General features: G+C 38.8%; 1 protein-coding gene across 1 annotated transcript; it reads right to left on the minus strand.

Annotated features, from left to right (window-relative positions):
• Positions 1 to 8,410: 8,410 nt before the first annotated feature.
• Positions 8,411 to 9,818, minus strand: LOC142338272 (uncharacterized). The gene is made up of 4 exons (XM_075387948.1): positions 9,679 to 9,818; positions 9,349 to 9,481; positions 8,868 to 9,121; positions 8,411 to 8,635 (listed from the first exon to the last, which is right to left on the minus strand). The coding sequence occupies exons 1-4, from the start codon at positions 9,699 to 9,701 to the stop codon at positions 8,482 to 8,484; spliced, it is 564 nt and encodes a 187-aa protein (XP_075244063.1). The 5' UTR covers positions 9,702 to 9,818; the 3' UTR covers positions 8,411 to 8,481.
• Between the last annotated feature and the right edge of the window lie 358 nt (positions 9,819 to 10,176).

A 10,176-nucleotide genomic window follows, 5' to 3' on the forward strand; every position in this document is an offset into this window, starting at 1 on the left:
GGGTGAGAGAGATTTAAACCCGGTAGCTTTCCTTGGTGAAATTGTTAACAACGAACTGCTACCTAAGTCTATTGATGAAGCAATTAGGGATAAAAACTGGTACGAGGCAATGAAGTTCGAATACAACTCATCAGTGGAAAATAAAGTTTGGGAACTGCTATAGAACAAAGGAAATAAACCCATTGGTAGCCGCTGGCACTTCGCTCTTAAGTTTGGTCCTAGTGGGGAGATAACAAGGTATAAGGCAAGATTCGTAGCAAAAGGATTTAGCCAAGTTCCAGGTCGGGATTACAACGAAACCTACTTACCAACAACACGCCTCAACAATTTGAGCACTGATAAGTTTGAAAAGTTTGACAAGCAAGGAAATCCATTAATTTGTAAGCTGAGGAAAAGTTTATATGGATTGAAACAGTCCGGCAGAAATTGGTACTTAACTGTGGTACAATAGTACAATTTTTAGTTTAAGTTTATTATTTGGTGTTGCTAATTTGGTTCATTTTCTAATTAACTTAATTTAGTTCATTTATCTCCATTTAATCTTGTTCATTCATTTAACTTAATTCTGAAGATCAAATTGTAAGATTTCATACTTGTAAATTTTGTTTACATCCTACGTATGATCTTTTTTCTGATCACGTTTGTCTGTTGATGATTAAGTTGCCGTATTTAGTAATGTTAATGTATGAACAATTTGTTAAGCAGTTTCGTTAGTTTGTCTAATTTCATTCTTCTCAAATTCGTAATTCAAAATAGTTGACTCTCTCTCCTAACTAGATTCCGATTCGCTAAAGTCTAAATTCAGACGCATCATCAGTTTAGTGACTTTCGCTAAGCGGAATACACTATACATAAGTGAACGAGATTTCGGTCCGCCAATTCAGCCTTAAATTTGTAACTCGAATACTCAATATACGAATAACAAAAATAAGCCTTGAGTCGCTCCGCCAAATCACTCTTAAATTTGGCCGTCATAAAGAGTATTAATTGGCGCTACGAAACAATTCAAACTACAGATTATAAATCTGTACGACATGGCGCAGCCAGCTCGAGAATCGAGAAAAACACCGCTGTCGATAGAGCCATTTTGGGAACGACCAAACTCAGACCCACCAGTCAGATGGGAAAAATGGAGAATTCAACTAAAACTAGCTATTCTCGCTCGCGAGAATATAACTATAGACACATTGCTACAACCCAAACCATCGACAGTTCGTCTGCCAGTAGAGCCGAGGTACGAGATGCCGATTGACGACACAACCGAGGAAGCAGAGAGAGAGCGTAGAATAAGAAACAACCAACTGAAGTTGCAATGGGAACTTAAGTGTCAAAAGATAACTGAAGCGGGCATACTATGCGGTGAGCGTCCATGGAATTTGTGTGATCAGAAATGCGTGTCTCTCTTGTACCTAAGTATTGGTACTGAAGGAAGACGACTGCTAACACAAAAATTTCCGCACGACAATATTTACGATTTGACTACCCTCAAACTCTGGGAAATGATGGAGATTGCCTTTATCCGCCCAAGAAACATCACATTCGATAGATTTGTGTTCTTCTCTCGGAAGCAAAAGAAGGGCGAAACTGTAGAGCAATTCTACAGCATCTTGAAAGAACTGGCTGAAAATTGCGACTTTGAAAACCGTGAAGAAGCAATCATCATGGACATTTTCATCACTAACATGCTAGATGATGACATTCAGCGGGAGCTTCTAAGGGACACAGTTGAACCAGAGAGGGCACTCAGCATTGCAGTCAATATGGAAATGGGTAATCAGAATCAGCAAAGAATTTCATCTAATAACGGAGCAACTGGCAGTACGGTAAACGCAGTACAACAATTCAATCGATTTCGCGGCGCGGGAGCACGGGGGCCTCAATCAAGCAGAACAGTCACAAACCGTGCATCCGTTGGACAATGCCGTGGAGGTGGTCAAGTCTGGACACCTACACATCGTCAGGTTTGCCCCGCAATGGGTAAGAAATGTAACCACTGTGGTTTGCAAAACCATTTCGCTAAAGTTTGCCGTCGAAGACTTAATACTACAAGAAACACTCAACAAACTAATCGCATTAACAATGTAGATACGGCAGAAACATCTAATCAAAATTCTAGCCAGGAAAGCCTAAACGTAAATTATATCAATTATAATGAGCAAATCAATTCAGACTATGATTCTTCGGATGATAATTACGTTGCAACTGTTGACAATACGAGTTCCCCAAATTTGACACTGAAAAATTTGTCATTAACAATCGGAAACACAAACTGTGATTTACTTCTAGACTCTGGTAGTGGTTGTACCATTATTAATATGTCACTCGCAAGAGAAATAATGATCAATTGTGTTCAATCACAATGGTCTGAGAAAAAACCATTGGAATTGAAGTCATTTTCTAATGATATTGTCCAATCTCTTGGCACTTTGAAAACGCCTGTGAAATGCAATGATTGGAGCATACAGAAGGCAAAAATAACAGTTGTAACCGATGGATTTCGACCAATATTAGGACGGGACCTTTTTAACCAGTTAGGTATCACAATTTCTCAAAAACCTTGCCCACAATTTGAAGATAATAATATTGATCCACCTTGTGCAATCAAGAAATCAATGGCAAAGGAATTTCCTGATTTGATCTCCCGAATTGGAAAATCAAAAAATCACACGGTCAATTCGAAATTTCACAAAAATTACCGAGTAATACATCAAAAAGGACGAAAAATACCGATTCACCTCCAACCGAAAGTGAAAATAGGATTAGAAAAACTGTTAAACGAAGGACATATCGAAAAGTTAAACAACTGTTCAGATCAATTTTTCATATCTCCGATTGTCATTACGGTAAAAAAGTTCAAGTCAATCAAAATAGCACTTGATTCAAAAATCCTAAACAAAGCTATTCATAAAAACAAGTATCAAATGCCTAATATAGATTCGCTAATTCAAACAATTTCGCAAACACTGTCAACGGCGCCGCAGGAGACTGCTTATTTTACAACTCTTGATTTGCAATACGCTTATAGTCAACTAAAACTACACAGTGATACGGCCCGCCATTGTAACTTTAACATAGTCAGTGGTGATATGACTGGCACATATCGATTTAAAACTGGATTTTATGGCCTAACGGACATGCCAGCCGAGTTCCAAAAAGCTATTGATTGTACTCTTGCCGGTTTGGAAAATACCTTCTGTTTCCTAGATGATATTTTGATCGTTAGTAGAGTTGGAATCGAAAAACACCTCCTCTCGGTTCGAAAATGTTTAATAAAACTGGATCTGGAAAATTTACGCATAAATCTTGCACAATGTCATTTCGCAAAAGAGACGATTGAATGGCTCGGTCATAATATTACACAATCAGGTGTAACCCCACTTTCAAGCAAAACAGATGCAATTGGAAAATTATCGGCACCTACTAATCTTTAAAAACTTCGCTCTTTTATGGGTTCTGTACACCATCTTGGAAAATTTATTCCGAATTTGTCACAATTATGTTACCCCCTACGACCATTGCTTAAGAAAAATTCGAAATTTATCTGGACGGAAGAGCACGATAAACAGTTTTCTTTAATAAAAGAACAAATTACGGAAACCACTGAAAATAAACACTTCAACCCAGAATTAGAAACACGAATTAAATGTGACGCCTCGCGTAAAGGATTGGGATGTGCATTGGAACAACGAACACCTAATGGGTGGCATACTGTAGCATTCGCGTCGCGATTTTTGAACTCTGTTGAAGACAGATACAGTATAAACGAATTAGAACTTCTGGGTGTTGTTTGGTCAGTCGAACATTTTAAGTATTATTTATACGGCAAACCCTTTACTGTGATAACTGATCATAGAGCACTTCTCTCTATTATGAGAAAAAATAGATCTAATAAATCATATAATAGTAGACTGACACGTTGGGTAGATCGTTTACTACCATTTGATTTCTCGATTGATCACCTTCCGGGCACAAAAATGGGATTAGTGGATTATATATCTCGCGACCCGCATCAACAAGCCGCTAATATATCCACATACGACGAGCAATTTATTGTGGCTAAATTGGATGTAATTAAACGTAGTGCGAAACGCTTCTTATTAAATGCCGAGAATTACGTCGATTTCGCAGCGCGAAATCCATCTACAAATTGCGTCGTTAATAATCCAAATTCCACTAATAACTTATGTAGTGATTTCGCACCGCGAAATCCAGAACATTCTACAAGCACGCAAATTGACGACTCAACTAGCGAATTAACGATAAATAATTTAAATTCCATCCCCAAAATCGAGACAACTAACATTCCTCACTCGCTTTTTGCCTTAAATCGACCCACCGAACAGTCACTCTCTAATTTAAATCACTTTCAACGAATTGCAACAAAATTCAAGAACGTCTACATGATGTCACAATCACCTTCTGATGATGAAACGCTAATGACTGTTAAACAATCGACCCCACCGAGAGTCAGATTTGCAGAGGCGGGACCTTCAACTGCCCAAGCGGCACCCGTGACCCCCATTACACCTACTACAGATACAACAGCCACTTCGCCGTCAGTAGACGATTTGTATCTGGATTCATTCAATTTCGCGCTCTCCAAGATCTTCTCAAGCTCTCTCATGGCCAGCCTATCAACAAAGGACGCGATCTTGAAAGAGATTCGCGACTGCATCTTGACGGACAATGAAGATAGATGTAGACAGATTTCACCCTACATCCACTCCTTCTGGAAGGACTTACAAGTGAAGAATGGGTGTGTCTGCATAGACGACAGAATTGCTCTTCCCCATGCAATCAAGGACGCGTATGTAGACGCAATCCACGCAACTCATCCTGGGACATGGGGAATGACGGACATGGCAACACACGCGTGGTGGCCATATATGCATAGGGATATTACAAACAAAACAGCAAAGTGCAACCCCTGTGTCAAGATTGGTAAAAATTTAAAATCTATTATACCAGCAAAAAAATGGGCACCGTTAAAGTTATCTAAAGTTCCTAATGAAGAGATTCAAATTGATTTTGGAGGACCATTTATAATGAAAAAAATCAAGAGATTTATTTTCTTGCATGTATTGATCGATTTTCGAAATTCCCAACAGCAGAAGTATTTGATAGAGCTAATGCAGATAATATTTTGAAGTTTCTTCAAAAATATGTTTTGCTACACGGTATACCCCGCGCGATTAGATTGGATCAGGCTAGATGTCAAACGGGGCATCGAATTAAAACATTTTGTAATCAAAATAATATACAGCTAATCGAGGCGCCAATACACGATCACAGAGCTATTGGTTTGGTTGAAAGACTCATTCAAACAATCAAGAATCGCTTAGCCTGTAATAAAACGGCGGCGCTAATCAATTTAATATGAAAGCATCAATAAATTCAATAATTTATCAGTTACGAATATGCCGTCAAAAGACTATTGGAATATCACTTTTTGAGGCACACTTTGGCAGAAAAGCGAACACACCATTAAGCAATATAACAACTAATCCCGATTCAAAAAGTTTAACTTACAAAAATATTCTTAACAAATATTTAGATTTGGAGACTGTCAGATGGGACCAGCTCATCACAGACGAAAATTGGGACAATGATGAGCGAAGTGACATCGAAATGGAAATAAACAAGGACAAACTAGGCAAAGAGGCCACGAAAAGACAAAAAGATGACCCGAACAAAGAATCGAGATTAATTTCTCACCCAGATGTTGGCCAACCGATACCAAGAACAGAATCGTCACTAGAGGTCAAATTGGCAAAAAAGAGACCAAGAACGAAACGAGCCAAGAAAAGTCTCGACGGTCTTTACGACGTTCTCGCACCCGGATCGTCAGTCATTAAGACAAACGAAAACACATCAGTAATCAAAGAACCGAGCAAGAAAGAAGTAACAATAAGGAATTCTGATCTTGCAAAGTTCGGCACAAAAGCGGAGCGAAACACAGATCTACAAACTTACGCAAATAGACGCCCGAAAATCCCCACGGGAAAAACAACGGAGGAGCTCATACACCACCATGCAAAAGAATCGAGGAAAAAGTTAGAAGGTGGAAAGAAAATGAAACACAGAAAAGTGGCAGATGACGTCAGCACAGTGTCGTCTATTCACTCGAATGTTACACGCGCCCTCCGAGTAAGAATGCCGACCAAGCCAAAGAAACAACAAACAACGGCGCCGCCAAATCAAACCACAGAGTCTACTAACAATCTCGCGGTGCCAATGCAATTACCGACCTCAAGTATTCGTTATTGCGGAGCCACCAAGCAGACCAAAGAGAAAGGCAGCTACCCAAGCATCCGCAGCGCTATTTCCCCTCAAAGAGAAAACGCTCTGCCATATCGACCACAGAATCGGACGAACCTGTAATTCCAACACAACCATGTCCTCCCACAACACCAAGTAATGCAGCACTTGGAAAACAGAAAAGACGGCAAAACCTGAAGAAAAAGCAAATCGAAAACAAGTCTATAATCTCGGCAATACAAACTGCTGCATCACAGTCCAACCAAGAAGAGTCAAACTTCACAGTCGGCCCATGCTCTCCAACAACCTCCTATCCAACTCAGTTCTCCGTTTCTCCAAATTACGAGGAACCAGAGTTGTCTATGACAGTTGGCGAAGCAGAGAGATTCTATGAAAGTGACAGCGATTAATGAATAAAACTGTTACACGCAAAACTCCGATAAAACATTACAGTACAAAATATTTTAACAAGTACATATGACTATTAATTTTCTGTTAAATAACATGTTATTTAATTTCGCCAAGGGGGAAATGTGGTACAATAGTACAATTTTTAGTTTAAATTTATTATTTGGTGTTGCTAATTTGGTTCATTTTCTAATTAACTTAATTTAGTTCATTTATCTCCATTTAATCTTGTTCATTCATTTAACTTAATTCTGAAGATCAAATTGTAAGATTTCATACTTGTAAATTTTGTTTACATCCTACGTATGATCTTTTTTCTGATCACGTTTGTCTGTTGATGATTAAGTTGCCGTATTTAGTAATGTTAATGTATGAACAATTTGTTGCAGTTTCGTTAGTTTGTCTAATTTCATTTTTCTCAAATTCGTAATTCAAAATAGTTGACTCTCTCTCCTAACTAGATTCCGATTCGTTAGTCAATATACGAATAACAAAAATAAGCCTTGATTCGCTCCGCCAAATTTGGCCGTCATAAAGAGTATTAATTGGCGCTACGAAACAATTCAACTACAGATTATAATCAAAATAAATCATTATAAATCTGTACGACATTAAAACAATCAAAAACTTTTCTCAACCAATTAAGTTTCACGCCGGCTATTCAAGATGAGGGTCTTTTCATAAAGACAGGAGAAAATGGTATAGAGGGATTAGTGTGTCTTTGTAATCCTAATATCATATCATCTACCCAAAGACACACTAATCCCTCTATACCATTTTCTCCTGTCTTTATGAAAAGACCCTCATCTTGAAATAGCCGGCGTGAAACTTAATTGGTTGAGAAAAGTTTTTGATTGTTAATGTCGTACAGATTTATAATGATTTATTTTGATTATAATCTGTAGTTGAATTGTTTCGTAGCGCCAATTAATACTCTTTATGACGGCCAAATTTGGCGGAGCGAATCAAGGCTTATTTGTTATTCGTATATTGACTATTCGAGTTACAAATTTAAGGCTGAATTGGCGGAGCGAAATCTCGTTCACTTATGTATAGTGTATTCCGCTTAGCGAAAGTCACTAAACTGATGATGCGTCTGAATTTAGACTTTATAGCGAATGTGTTTTACCCTCCTCTCGTCGCGGTGTTGACAAAGATTGAATTTCTAACTTATAAGTTCAAATGTTCCATACTAATTTACCGCTGAAAACAAAATGTGAATTTCACTATTGTCAAATCGATCATATAAGCAAGTTGGTCAACAGTCTCGGACCTCCCAATATTAGATGCAAATTAGTTCCAATTATATTAGGTCCCTCGTGTAAATCTTTCATTCTATAATTGAGAGCAATGCATGGTCTTTGAATAGATTTATACCTATAAGTTATCTGACCGAACTACCGCTGACAGTTTTACGGTTTGTTTGTTCAAATTGTTTTTAGCAAAACAACATTTTGATAAATATTGATTCTGTGATTGTCATACTATTTGAGGCTCATCGTGTACCAACGCTTAGCAATTAGAAGGGTGACACCTTGATTACTGAACTTTTCAGTTACCTTGATATTTAATTTTTTTATAGTAAGTCAAAAAGGTACTGAACAGAAATTTAGTTTAAGCCTCAGTCGATCAACCTCAGGTAGTGGTGCTTCAGTGTATCGTGCATCAGTAACCACACGATATTTTGCCATCAAAGCGTTAACCTTTGCGTTAAAGAGAAATGGTTTTGAGCGTTAAAGAGAAATGGTTTTGAAGCTTTATTTGAATTAGGTCAATTAATGGATGCTTTCACTCAAAGCATCCATAACAATCCATTTAACAATCCGAGATCTGAAAGAAGGGGGCTGGTCTCTCGTCGACGGGAGGCAGAAGGTCACCCCTCAATTCCTTCGGTATGGCGCAGTATAGGAAGAGGTAGGTTAATCTGGATGCTTCGACCAAACACCTGGGCATCCGCAGGTTGACGTTGCTAAAATTCAAAAGCAAAGTTCAGGCATGTATCCACATTTCAGGCATTTTTTTGTGTCCATTTTTCTCCACCAATCCATTCCCCTAGACACCTTAGGGTAGGTATCCCAGTATGCCAACATTGGGCATGTATGCTGATGCGCGGGGTGTGGGGGGTGGTGGGCTATTGAGGCTGTATGTTGTGTGCATGGGGGGGGGGGTTGTATTGTGGGGTAACCAATTTTACAATTTACCTATTCCAGATCGCCTCTTCGACTTTCGCCAACACATAAGTCACGTTGTTCACCGCCGATACGATCGTTTTGCGGTCAATGGACGACCTTTCTTTCGCTTTTTCGTTCATCCATAGGAATTTTGGGTCCTGGGATTTGTGGAACATAATCTTCGCAAAAGCAGTGTCTCTGTCGTCCTCGTCTCCCCTGTATTGGCAGTACACTTTGATTGCTTGTTTTATCTTCGAGTAGTCGTGAGTGACATCATTGAAGTACTGAAACCAGTATTATTGGGTCATAATGAAAAATGGGAAAATCTAGGAAATTTTAAACTGATGACGCAATTAACAAGGGAGCAATTCGTTTCATCGAGTACCAGCCTTGCCCTTAACAATCACTTCTCCATACTCCGCCGCAGCAAAAGCCCGATTGGGCATATAATATTGGTGGTCGTGACTTGGGGTCGTGTTAATATCGATAATCACGAGCAATAAGAACTCACATCAACAAGAGCTTCTTCCCGTGCACTCGCGTCTGTCACGGCTTCGCATGTCACATCACATTGGGTTACGAGGTCCTCCTTGAAATGCACCTTCTTTCCTCCATTCTTGCTGTCCTTTCCTTCGCCTCTGTTGCTGAAACAAAGGCGTGAATGGTAAGCCAAGAAGGTTAAAGTTCAAATCTAGGTCAGTAGCTTTGAAACATTTGCTCAATGCTCAATGCATACAACTCTCGGCCGTTGAAAACTTAGACGTGAAGCTAAACAGTCAAACTCTAGTATTCGGTCAACCCTAGCTTTTAAAATTTGAAGAATTTAACAGAATTTATTTACCTTTTTTCCTTCAAAGAATCCATGAGAATTTTGTTAGTTGTGCGAGCGAAAAAATTTTCCGTATCTTTTACTTTTCGTAGTCAATTAATGTAGCGTTTGTTAATTCAAAATCTTTGTAACTTTCTCACTTTGACCAAAAATATTGTGCTGTCAACCGGCAAATGTCATACTTAAAAGACAAAAAAACCCGCAAACAGCAAATATCACACGTGAAAACAAAAAGGCCGCCAAATTCTTCAACGTTGAAAACACCGATCACAAAAGTGCAGCTTCGCCATTAGATCATTATAGATCAGAAGTCACAAATCAAATTTCATCGCTTGTCTGTAATGACAGAATAAGTACACAAATTCAGCAGACACAATTGTTTAGAAACTTCTGACCCCCCCCCCCCCCCCCGGAGTGTTAATGTCCACTTACAACTAAGTTTTATTAAAAAAGGACGTTTACAATTGAAAATAATAGCTCATTCGACTGGGGGCATTTGAGGAGGCATTT

Source organism: Convolutriloba macropyga, chromosome 4 (genome assembly GCF_964194025.1).
Source record: "Convolutriloba macropyga chromosome 4, txConMacr16.3, whole genome shotgun sequence".
Lineage (NCBI taxonomy): Eukaryota > Metazoa > Xenacoelomorpha > Acoela > Convolutidae > Convolutriloba > Convolutriloba macropyga.